Consider the following 22,412-nt stretch of genomic DNA (forward strand, 5'->3'; position numbering starts at 1 on the left):
CATTATTTTTAATATTAATACCCTATATATCTTTGTATCGAAAAAAGAAAAAGAGATATCCTGGTCCAAAATCCAAAACCCCCAAATCAGAGATGTGAACTGATTTTGTATTTCAACAAAAAATAAACAAGTACATAAATAAATAAATGCGAGAATACAACTGTATTGCCTCTTACAGTATTTTATTTAAAATTTCCCAATTACAGCACTTGTAATAACACGAAAAGTTTAAAAATACAAAGGCTGTCCTGTGGGAAGGACTTATATGCAGAAGAAATGGAGACTACATTTAAAGTGTGTGGAACTCACTTAAAGTATGTGGGCCTCACAGAACATCAGAATCCATAATCTGAAGGGAATTAACATAACTTCCAAGTTACTCCAAATTTGACACAAGTGGGGGAAGGTGGGAAGGTGGCATAAATCTGAAGATTTCACTTGGCTCAGGTTAAAAATCCAAAGAACAGGAATAAAACCACTTCAGCGCTATCTACCATCTGCTGACATATCCAAAACACAAAACTGCAAACCAGTGTCCTTTAAAGATATCCATTTTTTAAAGACCTCTGTCACACTTCTCAAATTCAATACTGTGTTAAGGAATAATAGTATTTCTGGATAAACCAGATAGAATGATTATTAAAAAGAAGTAAAAAACAAACATTATAATGAAGGGCTTTATAAATTAAATCTATATTTCATTTTAACAAATCTTGATGGTATTCTGCCTTTTTTAAGTGTCCTGAGTGTGGCAGATGCTATTTAAGAACAATGGCAATAGTGTCTGTGAAGTATATTTAGAAAGAGTTCAGAAGATAGAGCAGTAACTTTTACTACCTCGATTATTGATGATCGGCACCATAAAATGTTAGCTGCAGGTAAGCATGTGGGTAAGCTTAGCCCACCAAAAACAAGGCAGTCGTAAAGAGATAAATTACCATGAAAAACAAGTTACTTATGAAGGACTCTCCATGAAAGGTTTTTAAAAGTGACTGACGACAATTTAATCGTGAAAGACAAGACTATTAAGGCATAACTGAGTATAAACTGAAATAAGTTTTGGTATCGATATCTGGGAAAGGAAGTTGGGAATCAGTTCCTTTAGATAAAATGTGGCTTAGCTTGGTTTAAGAATGGAGCTGGGCATCCATCTCTCTACGCCGCTTTGCCAGCATTGTACTGCCTATAGTGGAAAAGACTCTTGGAGTCCACATTGCGAGATTTCTGCACAGCTTCAGCAAAAAGTTTGGTCACCTGAAAATATAAGGGTAGGAACCTTAGCAATCCACATAATATGAAAGTGAATGTTTAATGAAGCAGGAGTGAAAAGTCATGGTTTCTGATCCCAATTTTCAAAGGGGCATGGGATGAAAGGAACAAAAATTTTTATGTAATGGGAACTTTTTCCTATATCTCAGACCTCATGAATAAGCTTATCCCATCCTCCCCCTACCCCATCCCACGTAGGGATTAAAACTGACTCAGGGAAAAAAATACGATGGGCAGAAAGTTAATGAGTCTTGAGGAATAGTTTTTTCTTTTTTCTCATGTTAAAGAACTTGGTGAATCATGTCCAAGCGGAACTAAACACGCCTCATGTGGTATTTTCTGTGAATTGGACATGCTTGCACTAGATCTGGATCTTCCATTATCATTAACCTGTTGCTTCTATGTGGTGGCTTTCACTTAGAAACAATGAAATAAAAGTTTGTATCTTTATTCCGTGCCGCACCACACTTTTTATTTAGAGGATAACTGAATGGGTAATGAGAGAGCCGTGGCTATCTGTGGCTTTTGATTATCTCAATTGCTTCATCACCAACAGTCTCAGTTCAGCCATGACCTACCATAATAGCACCATTATTTTAGAGTCTACCTAGAAATTCTTCTCCATTCTGAATGTTACAAGACAGGGGGAAAGAGATGTGCATAGATCGATGGACACTCTTAAGGGAGGAACAGAAATAGAAATCCTCATGCAGCCTGTATTTGAGAAAAAGAGCATACCTGGAAATTAGTGAGGAGAGCAATTCCACTGTCGACAGCTGTCCTCCGAATCACGTAATTATCATGAACAAACTTAGTATTGTTGTTGGGAAGGTTAATCACCAGGTCAATGCTGCCATCTCTAATCAGTCTGGAAGAATCAACAAAATAAACAAAAACTTGCAGATGACCATGTATATTTTATGACTTATTTTTAAAACACTAACATACATTACTCAGCCATTTAAGTCAATGCCAGACTGGGTTGTCTGTCATTTACCCTCCTCCATTCCTAAGTAAATGTTCAAATTACACTCTTTGGAGGTTATAAATTTTTTATTGTGTTCTTGAAAGAATTCTGGTGAAAGTTTAACTAATTGGTTGGAAAGGTTTGTTTTCTCTTCGATATGCTATCTATCCACACAAGAATTGGTAATCTGATAGATATTTACTTATTTTACAAGGAGGTGATTTCTCCAGCACTGAAGTCCATGCTGCCCCCATACTTCCACTCTCAGATTAATTTTACTTCACTGCCTGCTCCCTAGTGCCTCTCAGCTGATGGTATGAGAAGGCAAGTCACCTGATTTTGAATTAAACTATTTTGTATTCTCTTGCTGGGCTGCAAGACCCACTAGAATACATTTAAATGTCAAAAGCATGAAGCAATGCTAATAATAATTGTTTTACAAAGCTCTAAGCAAGGGCTTATAGCATCATTGAAAGTTTACTAAGGTTCTGAAAAATGTGCCCTTGTATTAATTTGATAGTGATTTATAGGTTACCTTAAGAGCTCTCACAAATAGTATATTGCATAGAATTTGGTATGGCTACCCATTCTATAAGCTATAATATTATGAAGTAACTGAGAATTATCTCCTATGTACCTATGCCACATAGTTCTGTGAGTGTTTATGAGATGATATTCCCGAAGGCTCACATAGTATACTAAAATAATATATCTGACACATAAAATGATAGCATAGCCTAAGGCATAATAACCAACCTGATTAAAGAACGGCAAATTAGTTAATCAAATGGATGATATTATCATAGCTCTCACTATAGTCTCCTGCATGTAGCAAGCACTCAATATATTGACTGATTCACTGATGCATAACTTCAGTGGAAGGCAGCTGGTCAATCTTATACTTGATATATACACATACATATGCAACGTAAGTTTGATGTCAAATATAAAGTGCTGCATTACATTCTTCACACTCACCATTCTCATCACTGAGATCTTGGTGTCAGTCAAGGGAAGCACCCTTACTAGAAACTGTTTTAAAGGATGCTACATATCACCATGTGCACATATGGCATTACGTGTCCATAATAATAGCAAAGTTCAAGAGAATGAAACTTTACGGTCATCCATAAATGTACTCATTTTAAATTGATTGACTGGGAGGACTTTTAGACTTAGGGTAGGTAAGGTGAAGTATTCATGTCATACCAATTCCCAAAGTTAACCCCTATCTGTTCTGCCAATCTCAAATAACTCTGCCCAGTTCTTACTTTCTGATAGAAGAGAGGCTGGGATTCCGTCCTTCCTGAGAGGGCCATGCCACTGGGGTGGCAGGGACATTGTTGGCATTGAGCCAGTCTGATGTGGCTTCTGTGGCGAACAGCTGTATTTAAAATGGAAAAGTCAGTTACTGTATCACAGGGAAGGCTTTTAGGAAGCAAAGAAGTCTACTGAGACACACATGTCATTTAAAACATAAAGTAGAAGAAACTGGTGAATACGAGAAGCAATATGATACCAAAAATAGAGATTCAGACTCAGTATCTGGAGTCATGGGCACTTTAAATATTTTAAAATTATTTGCTGTGAGAAAAAAATGTAATAATCTTAATTATAACTGCTTTTGTAGAGAATAAAAAAATAGTTATTCATGGCTGAGAATTTATATTTATTAGGTTGTCAGAGCCCCACCACCACAGGCCCACCCACCCTGAGCCTTGGGAGTTATTTTATTTTCCTGACCCAGGCTTTGCATAAGGGTATTCATAGCAAAGAATTTTGCATGTAACTGTAACAACTGGAAACTATGACTTCGTATAGAAACCAGAAAAGGAAAAAGGGGAAATATATGAAACTTCATCCCAATTCTGTGTAAGCTAAACCTTCTAAGTTTTCAGCTGACGATTTCTATTGAGTTTGTGATGATTGCTAAAAGGTAAAACTAGTCTTTCTAACTATTTTAGTCCACTGAAGCTTTGAAACTATCAAGTTAGTTATATCTTTCAGGTTGAAAGAATGTATTCTGAGCTATTTCATTCCCTAGGATTCTTCGATATTCTCTCTCGTGGATAGATTTCAATGCTGATTAAAAAAACAACAACAACTTGAAAAAAATTATATCACATACCTTGAAACCTTCATTGTGTAATTGTTCAGCCACACCAAGGAATCTTGGGCGGAATGATTGCTAAAATTAAAGGAATTTAACAATATTCACTTTTTAGATATACAGGTTCTTTATTTAGTCATGTGCAATATGATATTCTCTCATGCCATCATAAAAGCCAATATCTTGTGTTGCCACATGTTTTCAATTTAAAGATGATGACAAATGTTATCCTCCTATAGTGAGTTTGAGCTCTTACTTATTTTTCAATGTAGATGAAATTCCGTCCAGGTTATCTTACTCTTTATTGTCTTTCTTTTCACCTTCCCCTCAAATCCCCCCGCTCCCTATTTAATCTACTTAATCTGTCTGCAGACAGACTCCAGTTTTGCATGGATCCTTTTCCCTGTCAGGTGCATTTAAAGACACCACTGTTAAGAGACCACACTTACCAGCCTTGCTGGATGTTTCTCCTGTTCAACCTGTTCTAATTACCGAATTCAAACTTGGTACTGCCCTTTAATAACTAGGCCCTGTTCTAGTAGCTCATGCACAGCACCCTGTAATAAGTCAATCGTTTGGAACTCAGTTTTGCATTTATTCTAAAGTAAAGAGTAAAAGAATGGGCTCTGGAGTCATTCAGCTGTGTTTCACATCCTGGCTTTACCATTCACTTGTAATGTATGCTTAGAAAAGTTAGTGTTGAGCTCCCATTTCTTCATTTGTAAAAAAGCAATAGGAATAATAGCGCATCTATCTCTTGGGGGCTCCATAATAAACTGTTGACCTTGAGCAACTTGACCACACTATGATGCTCTTTCTTCACCTGCTAAATGGGAATAGTAACAGCATCTGCATCATAGGGTCATGTGAGTACTTAATGAGTGAATTTATAAGTAAGCACTAAAGTTTAGTACAGTAACTTAGCATAATTACTGCCCTATTAAAAATTTCCATTAAATATTAATTATTATTGAAATAATTGTTTTTTCATCCCCCAGAGACTATATTCCTGCCTTGCACCCTAGTTTCTAAGCCTGGGTTCCTCTACTGGCTGTCATACTTACCACACAAACCAATTTACTCCTCATATATATTTTACTTCCAGACAGGCTTCCCTAATGTTCCATCTCACTGTTCAGATATTTTCTTAGAGTCCATTGCTGGAGTGAACTTCCTGGAGCCCCAGCTGGACCCATCTAGTTTCCAGGTCCTGCCTCCCTTGGATTCCCGCCCATTGCCATGAGGGTTCCCCAGTTCTGAACATACCTCCTTCTAGTAGCCAAAAGCCAGTATTTGCAGGACAGTTACCAGGGTGAAAAAAAGCAAAGCCAAATGTCCCACCCAAAGATCAGCTTCTGTCTTCGATTTCATTAATGTGAGTATGTGTGAGTAACTGAGCTAAATAGAGTATGCAAAATCCTACAATGTTAAAAACATCCATTCTGCCTTAAATGAGAACATTTTGGCTGTTTTCCCTTGTAAAAAGTTTGTACATAATTTGGTTACTTTAGTATATGTTTTGTCATCTATTTAGAAACCATATTAATAATGGTTGAAAAAAATCATGAATATGATCTTATTTCAGAGTTTTAGAGAAACTACAAATTGTGATAACAAAACATATCAACATTCTTGCTCAATTTTAATCATGTTCAGCCCATAAAACCTTCTAATATTTACTTGTGGAGGCTTTCTGAGAACAGATCTAGATCCTAGGAAAAGACCCCAAAGACTAGGTTCAAATATAAAATTCTTTCAGATTCTGGCCCTCTCAATCCCAGTACTGCAGTTTTATGAGAGGAAACGACTGGCAAATAGAAAAGATAAATGCAACTGCATTAATCTCAGCTACAGTAGGTTCAGGGATAATTCTCCTAGAACACGAATTGTAACCATGCCCAGGAAAATAGCTTTCCATTCCCACTTAGGACCAAACAGGAAAAATGTCTTAGTTGCAAGAAGCTCATCACTACACACACACACACACACACACACACACACGCACGCACACACACACGCACGCACACACAAAGAAATGAATAAGTATAAAATCAGAAAATAACTGAGTGACCTTAGGGCAATTTAATGAAATATGTGGCAGTGTCTTTAAGAATGGGTTAGAAGATTAGGACAATCATTTGTTCAAGTTTAATTCCGCTTGGAAAGCAAGGGACTGAATTAGATGGCATTTAGGTTTTCTTCATGTTTTAAGGTTGCAGCAATTTGAAATGCAGCAAATATATATGAAATATTCTAAATGAACTGGTGAATTTTGTCACTCCCCGCCTCCCCACGACCCAATAAGGAACATTATATTATGGCCTTCTGCTAAACACAGAACAAACTTAAGTAAGCACCAAAGTACATTAGAAGACTTGGCATAAAGGTGTTCAACGAACACTTATTGACTGATGAATCATGAACCGAACAAAACTATTCGCAGTCTCTTAACTCTTCCCCTAGCAATAAGTCACTGATAATATATGGCTATGTGATAACAAAATGTTGAATCAGTTTCTAAAATATTATTTCACAAGTAGAGTGGTTCTTAAAATGTAGTTCCTTGGGAAATCAGCATCACTTGGAAATTTGTTTAGAATACAAAAATTGGGGCCCCACCCCAGATCTATAGAATCAGGAACTCTGTGAATCCCAGTAATCTTCATTTTAACAATCCTCCTGGTGATTCTGATGTACACTTAAATCTAGGAATAGGAGGGAATAGGAAATATGAGAACCATCCTTCCCTCATTTTATTATTATAAAAAATGTTGAGAGAGGAGTACTACAATGCAATATTTTTCTTTGCCATTTTAAAGTAAAATAAGTCAGCAAGTCCTCTAAGACTTGTAGACACCAGTCAGAACCTCATTATGGAGCTGTTTCAACGCTGTCCCCCAAGTGGAAAAGATAAATATCCTACATGACAGTATTGGCAGTTCCTAGCCAAGGAACTTCTCTGCCTTCTGGTCTGGAGTGTTGGCTTTCATAGCCACATTATAAACTTCTATCACACATGTATTGAATATTTGTGACACATAAAACAGCTTCTCTACAAAAAGAAATTACAGCCATCCGCTTGCATCTGAGTTGCCCCAGATTTAATAGCTGATTGAAAATACCTGGGTAAGAAACCATTTGTAACTAGAGGTGAAAATTACGAACTGATTTATTTTCTGGAAAATATTTATAAGAAAAAAAGTCCTTTAAAAAATGAAAAATATAAAATATATATATATATATATTTCCTTCAATTATCATTTTCACATTACTCCAATTTCTGGCTGCAGAACAGAAAGCCAAGTAAACATCGTGCCACGTCTGTGGACCCCACAGGGACATCTGGTTTGATAACATGATGGTTGTTCCTAATGATTCCGTATTGCAGATAAAAGGTTATTCGTGTCACTTGGAGTTGTCTTTTTTCAAATAAAATGCTTGCTCTGTGTTTCTGAGCAATGCCGTGGCACAGATGTCAGGATGGTACTCGCTTCTCAACTGAATAGCCCAATCAGAGGAGAAGAAATGGCGGGGCTCTTGATCTACTCTAGAGTAAATCATTTACTGTTAAAGGGTGTCCCAGAAAACTTCAAAATGAGGCAGATTGCCTACTCATAGCAACTAAAAATAAGGCCTGATGGGATGAAAGGAGGCTGGAAACGCTGCAGGAAGATCAAAGATGATTTTGTTGCCATATAAACTTGCATTATGCTTTCTTTATATTAGTATCTATGCCGATGAAAAGCCTCTTGTTAGACACAGTGCATGTAACAGTTAAGTTGACAAGATCTTTCGACAAAATCTAAACCTTGATTTTTGTTTTTCCTAATACTTGTTACATAAGAATGATATTATGACTATTTTAAACTGCCCAAGGAATTCGACCCATAGGATTTAACCTCGGAATGGCAGACTCGGAGAGTCTGCGTGTGTAAAGGATTAAAGTGGGAAAGAGAAGAGAAATGAAAAATTAAGACTGCAATATAACTAATGAGTGTATGTGTGTTCGCATGTGCATGGACACACACACACACACACACACACACACACACACACACACACATACACACACAATACCTATTTACTAAATGTTGAGAACTGGCTGATGTTTACCAGTAATACTTACTATTTAAAATATGTGTTACTACAAACATTAAGAAAAAATGTTTCCTGGCTTAGAGTCTCTTTTACCTCTTCTCATACTTCATTTTTCCCCAATTTTCTCTTGTAACTTGTGAAGAATTAATGAGTTAAGGTGTATCTTCAATTAAATCCTTCTACTCAAGGCAGGCAGGCAAGTCAGGATAGGGAGATAAAGAGAAAAGAAGACTTTTACCTCAAATAAATGGGGTAGATATTGACCATTCTCCCCATTTATTCATGAAGGAATAATAAGGCAAATTAACTGCAACAGTGCTGACTACCAGTGCTCTCCTGTGAGTAAAGTCTACACAGCATCATGCTAAACGAGTGATTATATTAAGAGATCGAAATGAGGTTATGGACTATTTCTTACAACTTCATTACATAACTCATCTAAATGCCTCCCCTTGTATATATGTTAGCAGTACATTTCTATATTAGCAGTACTATTTTTGGTCATTTTCAGTTCTGACTTTGTATATTTAAATGCATTTATATGAATTCTTCTGATCTAGTAGAATCATCTTAAATAAAATGATTTTTTTAAAAAGTACAATGTATCCTAAAATATGAGACCCTAATTACTTGGTTCACAGTTGCTATGAAGCTTGGGTAAAAAGTTGAGATTAGATTTTGTCCCATTCTAACTAAGATGTCCAGTGAGTTTTAAAGCTAGTAACTCTCAACTCAGTATATTCTGCCATATTGTTCAGTTAAATTTATAACTACATATTTTTAAAAATCACTGTAGATGAAAATCCTTCATATAGTAACAACAAGACTACACATTAATTGTTGATGATGGCAGCTTTTCCTTGTCTCCCACATAAAGTAGGTCAGAAAATGATTCTTGTATATCTCTGAAGGCTTGGAGTCATGCCAGTCAAATTTACCACAGCTGCAAATATTTTATTAAATATACTTTTATTAAATATTTCTTTAAATATGCTTTTCAAACTTCATAATTAAAATACATGTATTTTTAAATTCCTAACATTATGCTTTCATGCACAGGGAGAAAGTTCTTTGTAATAACTCATGTAGTTGTAGAAACTTTGATTTCTCTAAAAATGAATGCATTGAAAGATAGAACCTCAATGGAGAGAACCTCATTGCTTTAGGAAAACTCTTCCCCCACCCCCAAAACCTTTTTTGTTCCTACAAAGCAAAAATTCTGTTCGCTGATGCCAAAATTACACAAACACTTCATAGGGATCGAATTAATTTTTGCTTCACATTTCCCTTCAGCACTGGAACCAAACAAGGCACAATTTTATACATCACTGCCTTTTTAAACTGGTATTTTAAAATGTTAGCACTAGTATGATTAGTTTTGAAGATGAGGACTAAGGGCATGGTCTCCTCTGAATGCCCCCAGGTCTCACATTAAACTTTAAGCCATAACTGGAAGTTGGGCAAATACTCTCATACTTGTGACTTAATAATACTTAATACCCATGTATAATATAATGAGTCTCTCATATGGTGTGATGTGTCTCTAAACTGCTATTAAGCTTCTCAATTGCAAGTCATCTTGTTAGCCTGTTCTAACTGTTCACCATCACCCTTTTGGCGCTGTTATAAAGCAAAATCCCAAGTTACTCTTTGCAAAAACTTCTCCAAAGCCACTCCCGACCCAGTCTCCAGAGTCCAATTTGCTGATATTAATACACCCTAAAGAGATGGCATATATAATAATCACTCACTAGCTTGAGAATACCTGGTACTGTTCCAATTATAGTGCAATGATTTTTTTTATGCAACCATGCTGGGTTTCAGTTTATTAAAAGTACGGCAGGGGTGATATGTAAGACCATCTATTGTTTTCACAGGATCCAAAAATTACTAATCTCAGACGAAAGTGAATGACTAGTTGGAAACACCTAGTATTTTTCAGGGAACTTATAAATAGAACGTATTGTACATTCTTGCAATAATTATTTCAAAGAGTAATAGAACTTTACTGGCTATCATTTTGTGCTAAGATTTACATTTGACTTGCTATAATAAACTAATAATGCTCTTTTTTCATTATACAAAGATATTCATTTATAATTATTTCACCCTACTTTGACTTAGAAGGGTTACCAAATAATATTTCAAGAACTTCCACAGTATACTGTGCTGACTCTCTTAAGACCATAAAGTCACTGTCCTTCAAGAACTTTCAATTAGTCATGGAGTATCAGGCTGAGAAATTTTCCCAAACAATGCCCATGTCTTCTTCGATTTGGACTCTTTGACATTTAGTAGAAATTGAACGGATGAATGTAAGGAGATCAGGAGGGGATAATATAACTTCAGTTTGAAATGTGTTGGATTTGAGATATCCAGACAGAGGTATCCAGAAGATTGTTGGAAATATGAGATGGCTGAGGATTAAGATTTATAGGATAGTTATAGATAGGAGAGTGGATACTGTAAACATAGATGAGCTGGCAAAGGGGAAAGTTAAGAGATAAAGATAGACATTGACAGAGAGAGAGAAAGATGAGGTAAGACCCAACTTTATGGAAAGCTTATGTTCAGGGTTAAGGAGGAAGAAGTAAAACATATAAAAAAGATATAACCAAGGAATAGAAGAGATTCTTTTATAAGGTATCCAAAATCTCTTTCAGAACAAATACCCCTTCACTAGAGAATTGTTCTTTTTCTTTCTTTTTATTTATTCACTTATTTGTATTGGCTACTGCAATGGAAAAAGGCAAAAATCAGGGAACAAATATAGAATAAATGTCCATTCCTTCTATAAGTTGCTGTTTTCTTTAGAGGAACTTAAAACAAATCCCCACCCTTTCTATACCCCAATTAAGGTCCCTGCCCCTAGCCATTCCCAGCATGTGCTCACAGGCCTACGCACAACTACATACCACGTACCTGTATTCCAATCAGGATGCCTTTCTTGGGTATCTTAAATCCTGTGGAAAGCATTGCCTTTAGGAAGGCTGTATGAATACCTTCACCAAAGCAAGCCACCTATTTAGAATAAATAAAAAATAAAATAAAATAAAATAAAATAAAATAAAATAAAATAAAATAAAATAAAATAAAATAAAATAAAATAAAATAAAAGGAAGCAAATAATAGTCAACCGCTCTTACTGAAAAACAAATACAAATGGAAAACACTTTACTCATAGACTCCTTTGCTAGATTTTATTGAGTTGCCTGAGCAATCTGAATGTAGGGATAAAAAGGCTGGCCAGGACAGATGTATCTTATGTTTTTAATTAAGCATAATGAATGAATAAGCAATTTTTTCTCTATCCAACAACACTCCATGGAACAACATAACTGAATTCTACTGTGAGTTATTTGGATACGAATCACAGCTTCTGGTCCATAATGTGGTGAGTTGCCAAATGTTAATATGACATAATGTTTAAATAACAGTGTATATTGTGCATGCTATGCAGCACTGCATGAATTCATGGGTCAGTATCACAAATGCATAACTGCTGATCCATCAGTTACAAGTCATGTCATACAGCTTATTAGAAAGCCTTCTGAGAAATTCAACAAATCCATGAAAATATCAAATGAGCTTGTTTTTAAAATAATATTCACAAAATGAACCAAAATATCCTACTAGTACTCCTGAATACCACAGCCATAAGTAAAAAAAAACAATTTCAAACATATAATGTTAGGATATACAGAAGCTTCATTGGTGGTAATGTGCTACAATATAACCACAAGTCAAATGGCTACCATAACTATATAACGAGTGGTATATGTGAGCACGGTGGCAGTAGATCCTGTCATACACATCACCATGTGGCACAGGTACAGAAATACCATTACAGTAATGATGGCTAAATTCATTCTTTAAGCAAATGACTCCCTTTCTGTGAAAGGAACGTTCTCATCACTGCAACGTTCAGTCGACTACCAGTACGTACTCCACAGTAAGCATCTCCTTTGGTCGAGCACTGGCCATCTAACTCAAGTAATGTCAACATACGTTAATAGGACCCAAATTCTAATTTGGAAATCTAATTCTAAAGACCATATCTTCGTAAGTGCAGCTATAAAAACACATAGTAAAACTAAAGACTACCACTCCCACCTCACGACTAGGAAAATAAAATGCCCCATACCTAGATCTGGAGTTAAAAGTTCATTCAATCCCAAAATAAGCTATTTGAATACTAAAAATGTCTTTTTGAAGCATAATTGAAATTTCACTAAGCTAGAATTATTATTCTGATTTCAGTTATAAAATAGACCTTGTAACATCACACTTAGTGACACTTGGAAATATGATTCTAATAATGGAAGAAGCATTATCTCTTCTTTCTGTTTCTGAAACAGATACAACAAAGGCAGAGCTGAATTTCTAATTCTTTCATATTTTCCTATTTCAACAACTCCAATAATGTATGTCTGGAAGCAGAATAGACTCAGGCACTGAAAATGGATTTGCCACACTACAGCAAAGAGCATGAAGGAAAACAACTCTCTCTCTCTGATCTGAACCTTGGACCAGCTGAAAACAGCCCTGTTACTAAGTGACCATGGAATCAAGATGAACCAGAAGGGTGTCTCCTTCAAGAGCCGAGAAGCCTAATGAAGGCTGCTCGTTTTAAAGTTATGTGTTCTCACTTATTAAATTAAAATAAGCAGCAAAGGGGCTAAGAGAAGGCAATCATCAGTCTAAATACAAACAAGATCGCCATTTATTCCTCACTGCCTGCCTTCCTGTCTCACTTGGCTACTCATCACAGATCTTGCTTGTGACCAAGCAACCACAGAAAATGTCACATATTTGTTGTAATTAAGCATTTCCCCCTTTCAGGTTTTCCTTAGTATCAAGAGGAGACAATGACGCCTCACAGTCTGATGTTGACACTCCAATGTGCACTGACAAGAATTTGAAGGTTGTATCTAGTAAGTCTGTCAAGGGCTAGGTGATTCATAAAATGTCCTGACACTGACATGTAGGGAACTTTCTAGAATCTGACGGCTCTTGACAAGAAACACATTTCACATTCTTAAAGCAACCTTCAGCTGAGAGAGTCCCAATACAAGTGAAGAGGGACATCCAGTGGCCAGTCCCATTATAGTTTTTAGATAATCCCTAGGAGATTAAAGGTGCTTTGAAAGTGGTCCTTGAATTTTTCATATTATCTGCATATTGTACAATGTTTAGGTCCACAATCTTTCTAATGCTGTATATTTATTCTACATATTGCTAGTAAAAATCCAATGACTTAATTGGAGGGTACTATTGCAACAAGACTTGAGAACCTTAAAATAAAAAAGACCCAGAAGATATTTCCTTGTCTAGAATAGTATCTGAAAGATGTTCTCAATGTGTCATGTGGAAATGAATTAGGAACATGTGTATTATATTCACATGTTGAAATATAAGTGAGAATTTAGACTCTGATCCACAAAAAATAAAAGATTTTTCTTTAGCTCAAAATTCTTAAGCCCTTTCAGATTTACTCTGATAACAGAAGTTTGTGTGCCCCTTACTATTTACTTACTTACTTTACTATATTCAGATCACAAAATCATATATTTCAAAGTAGAATTAAGCAAATGTTCCTGGATCATTAACTAGTTACCTCTCCAGTGGAAGCCATCTCACACCGAAGAATGGGGTCAGCATCCCTTAGCCGGGGCCAGGAAAACATTGGAGCCTGTCAGAAATAACAGGAAGGGAAAATATGTGAGAAAAAATATAAAAGAACTAAGAGAGGGCAAATATATTTAGTGAATCATCTTCACACGATTCATTTAGGCTATGGTAGACATGTAAAAAAATCTCTTTGGTCCAAGCATCTGACTTCAAAAATAGCTTTAAAACTCTGTTCCAAGAATTACTTGAGCTCTGGCCAAAAACTTGGGTTAAATAATCACAAATTATTTCTGTAAATAGGGCTCCTGTGACGAGTCTAGTCCAGTGTTTCTAATCTGGCCTACACAGATTCTTATTGGAGTGATTTCAAAGGAAGTCTGTTTGGGCATTGGCCTCTCCAAACAGAGTTGGCTTTTAAACATTCCTCTTCTTGTTCTGATGACTTGAACTTGCAACAAGCTACCTTGCCAGAAATTTCTGTCTGTAAGCTGACTTCTGAAACATTAAACTGTTGTTGACACCTCTTAAAAGGCTTTGAAAAACATTCTGCTTGGAGACACTTTTACTCGGAACTTTCATATGAACCAGAACATAGATAGGAGTGCTGCTTTTTCATTTATTTTTATCAGTGCAACTTACTAAGAATCGGATTCTTGGTTTTTTGCCTATAGTCATTTATCTAATCTAGACTATTCTTCCTTTGATTCTGGCACCCCTCTTAGTTTTCATGGGGATTCTAGCTTGGAGTCATTTCACTGGATCATATTAGTCGAGTTATAATACATTTCAGCTTCTCTATACCCTCATCTGTCGAGTGTAGAGAAGTCATTTCACTGGATCATATTAGTCGAGTTAGAATACATTTCAGCTTCTCTATACCCTCATCTGTCAGGTATAGAGCCTCACTAAGGCTCTGTTAAGATGAACTATTACTAAGCAATTTGAAAAAAAAAGCCAAGAGTCATTTACAATGATAACTAGGAAAAAAGTAAACTGAAAGATAAACATTTTTAAAAATGCATATCTATCCACCAATATTGTTTTTAGTTAGAAATTGTCTCATATACATGTGAGTGTATATGTGCATATGTATATGAATAAAGAAACATGACTTTTAAATTTATTTATAGATTCTCCAGTACAAAAATATTTTAGGGGAGCCTACTTGTTCTACTTGTTGGTCTCGCTTAAAAACATTTTATGCATATCCCACTGAAAGCTTTAAAATTTACGCTTTGTCATAGTCTCTAGGAATAAAATGCCACCCTCCCCAACATAAAAAGTGACATCCCATTTCAAAGCACTATAAAATCCAAGGTATCCTAAATTATTAACTTAAATAAGATTAACAAATATTTTTTGATTTATAGATTCAACTTAAAACTTCTACCATAAAAGCCAGAAGTCACAACCTCAGCTATAATACAGTTATGGTTGAGGTCACTATTACACATAGAAATGGAAATCTTTTGAAGGCACCTAAAATATGTAAATGTCACATAACTATGTCACAGAATATAAATTAATTTTACTGTGTTTCACCTAAAAAATTCAAATATATTTATATAATACCTCACTAATCCTCATGCCTGTCCAGTAAAGTAGTTAAAGTCATAATTATAAATACTCTGTGCATGAACACATAGAGGCAGCTAGAGGAGTACAATGAGGTTATTATAAGGTGTCATTTAGAAATATACATATATATTGGAAATTACTGAACTTCTCTTAAATTTTTCTCATCACTCATGACATGCCAGCAATTGCACCATCCTCACAGCACCACTGCAAATAGCAACAGCTATTTCAACGTTTCAAGTGGAAAAATTGTGCCCCCGAAAAAAACTGAGAATGAAGCAAAGGCGGCCAAGGTGGTAAGAATTTAACCAACATCACGGGGCGAAGACTTTTTCAAGATTCCTGCATTCCTGAAATCTCGGCCCAATTCAAAAGTGGTATAATTCAAGGCTTATCCTAATAAAATTTGTCCATGATTTCTGTTTACCAACTAAATTGGCATCATCGTGCACTAGCTGCATAAATGTAGCTTATTTATTTTACTCTGCTAGTCAGTTTTGAGTTATGCAATTCTAAATGATTTAAAAATTTTTTTGAAATGCACAATAGTTCACACAAAGTTGACTATATTGCATTGTAAATCCCCAGTCCATTACTTTAGTTAGAAAGTTCATAAAATACCAAGATTATTTTGATGAAACATTGTTCCTTAATTTCCTTGGAACTTACAAAAATGACTAATAGATTGTTTTCAAATATTACCTTAATTGCAACATACTCAGAAGGAATGATGGGATTCTCCAGTGTTGGAAGTGGTTTCTCATCAATGTTCTCTCCAATCATCACCTTGGTGGCCACGTCAATGAAGTCTATACCAAGCGTCTTGGATACAAAGGGGAAGGACCGAGAAGCTCTCAGGTTACACTCAATCACCTGGAGAGATAACAAAATTCAAAAGAAGAGAAAGAATGGTGAGAACCAACCACAACAACATTAATATTATCCCCGCCACTTGGGTTCCAACTGCTACTGACCGAGGACAAAGTCTTGTTTTGCCAGCTTCTCTCTTTCCTCCCCAACTGACCTCACTTTTGCTAACTGGTTTTCTTTCAGGAAGTGTCTTCGAACCCTGACTTTCTTCCATTTCCTTTCCACAATTGCATCCCCATATACTGGTGACAGATCAATGCCATGCAGGGCTCAGATAATGTCACCTCCCTACTGAGAGCCTTCATTGGATTTGCAGTGTTGAGGTCCAGTCCTTGAAGACCTTTTATCCTCCTGCCTCAGCGTGCCTTTCTGTCAATGTTACCTTGTACCACTTTCCTGGCCCCAATCTTACTTTCCAAATGTACCTTCCACTGTTTCCCAAGAAAAATGATCTTGCTAAACTGAAGTGGTCACTATCTCCTAAAATGTGCCAAATTTTTTCATAGATGTGTTCCATATATAATGTCCTCTCTACCTTCCTTCCAGCCATTCTTTAAGATCCAGCTAAAAATACAAAATCTTCCTTGAAATTTTTTATGATTCACCCCAAACCAGATAACCAGACATATGACATTCAAATACATGCTCGTGCACATATGTGCTTGCACGTGCATGCACACGCACACATACACACTCATTAGCAGATGTGTTCTCTCTATTCTATGACTTCAATATCATTTCATTTGTATATTCTGCCTAGCAGCCATTATACTCTTATGTTATCATTATCTACAAATCCATCTTCTTTCTAGTCCCACTAAACTGAAGACCTTTGGGAGCAGAGGTTGTTTCATCAATCTTTTAGTTACCACATGACTTTACATAGCAGATGCTGAATCAATATCGGTTACTGATTGGTTAAATGAAATAGACTAAATTAATTCAGACTAACCTAGTTGACTTAATATTTCTTTTGTTTTGTTTTGTTTTGATAAATGGTATACAAAACACTTTCCTTCTCTGAGAAAGCGGTGATGCAAAACTGCATGTAATTTATAACTATTATGCATGTAATTTATAACTATTACACATGTCCAGATTACGTTATGATAGTCACTGTACCCATCTCCACTACACTGTAGATGGCAGACCGTGATTTTCTTTCCAGTAGATCAGAGTGCTTTACAAAGTTGTGACTATCAGTGCCAGTGAGAGCCTGTGCCTTCAGACCAGGCAGGCATTCTTTGCTGTGCAGCATCCCATACTCAGATATGAACAGCTGCAGGGGTCTCAGTTTCTCTTCGGCTGTGTTCACAGAGAAGATTACCAGAGGGACACAAACCAACGTGGCCTAACGCAGCAGTGGTATCCTCTTAAACACCTTGGCATTTCTTACCAAGACGTCATTTCCTTTGACGAGGAATTGGACGTTGAATGGGCCAGAGATGGCAAAAGCTTTTGCGATCTTTCGGGTCGCGTCCTTCACCTAGATCAAAAAGACAATGACATAACACTAAAGAATATAGCTTAGTTCAAAAACAAAAAAAAAATTACAGCACCTTAAATTTAGATTCCTTGAATTTCTCTTTATAGAGAGCTATATTTTTAATAATAATAATAATAGAAGCCACTATTAAACTTCTGTTAACAAAATAATATGTACTAAATATTCACAACAGCTACCAGGGAAAAGGACAATTAATTTTATAAGATTATCTCTCTGCCAAATATCCCTATCTACCTACAATTATATATTCTGGTTTTACTTTGAGGGATGAATAGAATCCTTTCAGTTTAGTTACCTGAAGACCAGAGACTAAAGGCTAAACTCTATATTAATCTCATGATCCACCTGCTGAGAGGTGCAGGACTGAAATCACATGGTATTGCAAAGGGAGCACGGAGATTTCTTTTATGTGTTTTTCTGTTGCCCTAGACTCTACAAGGTAGACATTATGGTTAGAAGGAAACAGTGCTTCCTTACAGAGAGGCTCTGCATGTCACATGTAGGAATTCCTGTGTCCTGTAACCAGAGCCAGAAGTTACCCATGCCAAGAGCGGGCACTGACGGCAAGAAGCGAGAGCTTCTCTTTCATCACACTTACAAGAGTGGTTCAGCAAATTAATTGGTTATAAAAGAAAGTAGAGCCCATAACACATTGAGCTCTGAGAGATTTGGAAAAACCTGAGCTCTTGAAGCCATGCATCCTGATATGAGAAAATGAAGCACATTTGAAATCCGGGGATGTTGTTCTTATATGCTACTGGTATGACAAAGCATCCTGCTACCTTCACATTCCAGAATAAGGTGAAACCTTCAGAATCCAATCCAATGCACAGCCAGCTAGACAGGCCTGCCTTGATTCTGAGGGCAGGAATCTTGGAAAGGCTCACTAAAAGCCAAACCTGACCTAATACCTGAAGATGAAAGGAGCATCCATGGGAGTTAGTTAAGGTAAGAGTCTCTAATACACCTAGCTGTGCCTGCTGAGTACTGAGGCAGAGTCATCATTCCTGGGGAGGTCTCTAGACCACTGGTTCTAAAAGAGGGGTAGGAAGAGACATATCAGAAAGTTCTGGTTTGAGGTGAGGTTGGGAGTGGACAGTGAAAGCATCGGTTCCAGAAAATTCCTGTGTGACTGCTGCAGACCTGCTTCTAACCGAGAAACTTTGCTTTATGTGCTGCTCACCTGTAAGTGGCTTCCAAATATTAGCATCCAATGCAGCATAGTTCTCCAAATGTGTCCCCAGACCAGTAGCAACAGCATCACCTGGGAACTTGTTAAGTATTCAAATTCTGGGGCCCCATCCATAATTACAGAATCAGAAACTGAAGGTAGAGTCCAGGGATCTATACTTTAACAAGCTCCCCAGGTGGCTACAATATGCACTACAGTTAGGGGGGCACTGCACTACTGTATGACCCAACCGTCTCTAAAGGTTCATGAAGGGAATTGTTACCTTTAAAATACCCAGCAGACTCAGAGCAAAGAAGTCCTCATAATTAAATTTTACCTGGGGCTATATTGCTACCTCGTTTTTAAAAAAAAATTTATCTTTGCTTGTTTCCCTTCCACTTTTATTTATAAATGATGACCTTTTCAATGGCTCCTTGGCTGATGGTTTGTGTGGGCAGCATCAGAGTCGCATCTCCCGAGTGTACGCCTGCGTCTTCCACATGTTCAGAGATGGCGTGAGAGATAACCTGGCCAAAAGAGGATTTGAGGAAGAGTTATCAGGCACCAACTTCAATAAAGCTACTGCCTTGCCTACCCCTTTGATTCTGACAGATGCCTTAAGCATGGACCGGTTCCTTTGCCAGGTCCCTGATGAGAGGAGTAGAAAGACCTGCACATGAAGACTTGTCAAGCCTCCCTGTGCACTGACAGATTGGCACTAGGGGAACCTGAGAGTGGCTGAGAGCTTACCTCCCTTTTCTATTGATTAGAATGGATATAAATAATAGGAAAAGAGGACAAGTAAAACCAACTCATGTTTAGACTCATGTTTAAAAACAGATAGAAAACTAAAGCATTTGGGAGGCACTGGAGATATCTTTATCTTTTTCTTCCAGGTTAAGTTTAAGACACTGAAAAAGAAAAAAAAAAAAAGATGAGAGAGGTGAATATCTAGCTAGATAAGTGTCATAACTTAGGTGGGCCAGAAATAAGACTTTAGATCTAAAGATCAAGAGATCTTTAAATTAAAATTTGAGAGAAGCGGGAAGCCAAAGGAAAATATTTGTGTCCTCTTTTATAGGTAAGGAAACTAAGGTAATATAAGAATAAATAACTCAAAACATGTGCCTGCTATGTGGTTGAGTCAGGATTTTAAACTCGTACCTGTCAGATTCTAAAGTTTATGGTCTCAACCGCTATCATCTGAATGTTAATAACATGTGTCTTTGGGAAATGATATAGCTTAGAGTGGGGGAGAATAATTGAGTGACTGTAAAAGACTTAAACTACAGAGACAATTTGCTTATCAAATTTATAGATGACTTAAAGTAGAGTGACATTTGAGTCTCAGCTCTCCTGCTGTGACCTGGGCAAGATACTTTATCTGCTGTCTTGGTCTCCGTCTTGGTCTCCGATAAGATGGGAATAACAATGGAATCTGTCTCATAGAATATTTGTAAGGATAAAAGAAAACACATACAGTGTCTGGCATGATATTTTGTGCGTAATAAGCACTTAATTTTTTATGGTATATAGAAATGGGAGGCAACAGTCCCACTGAGCTCTGAAAATATCATAATATATCCGAAGTACTATATCCATTTCTGAATGTGACTAGTTAAAAATTATGTGAATAACCTGGAACATTTCCAAGAGCAGGAGTCCAGGATTATAAGCAGATGTCTGAGAAAAGCCTAGGGCAAGAGCTTATCTTGGAACGTGGAGCCAAATCAGACCAACAGACCAACTTTACTTAACCAGCAGGAAATTTGAGAAAAATATGAGTGTTAACTAGGCCAGTCTTACATTCTCCACTTCCATGTTAGTATGATCACATTTCTCTTATTTTATACCTCAGTCTCCAATTCTTAAAATGTTGAAAAAGCGAAAAGACTAAACTTATGCTCTACAACTCTGGAGGTCAGGAGGTCAGGAAAGAAAATTCTAGGGAAGCAAACTTCAGAAGGAATATGTGAGCTGTCCCTCCCCCAAAAAACTCTAAAACGAAAAATATGTGTAATCCTACAACTTTTTGGTGCTCTGCATCACCAAAAGAGTTAAACAGTAAACCAAACGACCACCTTCCAGGGATGCCATGAAAAAAATTCTCATCCTTGGAGGGTATGAGGTCAAAATAAGTGATTTCTAAGGGTGCTTCAACTCAAGATTAGCAGATTCTGTGGTAAGAAGTTATCATTACTATGTAAATATGTATTTCTTAAAATAACCTTACTTTGAACTATTATTTTGGAAAACAAAAAAAATTAACATCAGTAATGTTTTGAAATATCTGCAAAGTAAAAGATAAAGGTCAACTTTTTATATTCCTTCAAACAAATAAAATGACATCGACTCCCTAAAACATAACTTCCTATATTTCAAAAGAAATCATAAACGCCTGATTACACAACTAGCAAACTAAAGGAGAGCGTTCTTCACATTTTCATTTCTCCCTAAAGTCAAACACATTCATTACATTAGCAATACAAGATGTGATATGGTAAGCCTATTTGATGTTATAATCATTATTTACCCTACTCTGTTTAGTTTTGCCTTTATTAACCCAATAAAAAGGGGGTGGGTGGGAAATCAAGAGAGAAGAAAAACCAGGGATTCAATTAAGAACTTCAGAAAGAAAAGTATTGGATGTTTTTATAATAGCCACTGAAACATAAAAGGAAACACAGACAAAAGAAAATGAGAAAGAAAATCTATTCAAAAAGAATGATGAGTACAAGATGATAATTAATTTCGAATATCATCAAAGAGAAATTCTAACAGTATGAAACTCAGGAAATACAAAACCCATGACACATCAACTGAATTGTCAGTGAATTTGAAAATTGTTTTGACTGAGCAGCTTGTCTATTATTATTAGAGACCTGTTGTTAAAATCATGAACTCTAATCCATGTTATGCTTCAAAACTGCCAGGAAAAAAAGTTTTCATGAGAAAACAGGGATGACAGAGATGGAAATAAAGCGCTTACTCTTCCTTCTTTGCCAACAGCATCCATTTCCACTTCCCTGGCCCCCTCGATAAATTTCGTCAGCACCACTGGGTGTTCCTGTCACCAAGGAAAACAGAAGAATAGAACCTTTAGCTAAAATTATGTGTAGTGTCAAGTAAATCATGTACCTTAAGAAAATACTAGGGCAATACTTATAAAAAAATTTAATGCTAAACATACTACACAAACTCATTAGCCAAT

At 36.4% G+C, this 22,412-nt stretch overlaps 1 protein-coding gene across 1 annotated transcript in view; it reads right to left on the reverse strand.

Annotated features, from left to right (window-relative positions):
* Positions 1-541: 541 nt before the first annotated feature.
* The window catches only part of CPS1 (carbamoyl-phosphate synthase 1), a 117,699-nt gene continuing 95,828 nt past the window's right edge, over positions 542-22,412 (reverse strand). Inside the window, exons 30-38 of the mRNA XM_011358665.1 lie at positions 19,621-19,728; positions 17,920-18,009; positions 16,356-16,526; positions 14,062-14,136; positions 11,367-11,465; positions 4,365-4,424; positions 3,508-3,620; positions 2,008-2,137; positions 542-1,254 (exon numbers count right to left, since the gene is read on the reverse strand). Of these exons, the coding sequence (XP_011356967.1) occupies positions 1,156-1,254; positions 2,008-2,137; positions 3,508-3,620; positions 4,365-4,424; positions 11,367-11,465; positions 14,062-14,136; positions 16,356-16,526; positions 17,920-18,009; positions 19,621-19,728 (945 nt within the window). The 3' untranslated portion in view covers positions 542-1,155. The remainder of the gene's footprint in view (positions 1,255-2,007; positions 2,138-3,507; positions 3,621-4,364; positions 4,425-11,366; positions 11,466-14,061; positions 14,137-16,355; positions 16,527-17,919; positions 18,010-19,620; positions 19,729-22,412) is intronic.

This window comes from Pteropus vampyrus, unplaced genomic scaffold, assembly GCF_000151845.1.
Source record: "Pteropus vampyrus isolate Shadow unplaced genomic scaffold, Pvam_2.0 Scaffold42, whole genome shotgun sequence".
Classification (NCBI taxonomy): Eukaryota; Metazoa; Chordata; class Mammalia; order Chiroptera; family Pteropodidae; genus Pteropus; species Pteropus vampyrus.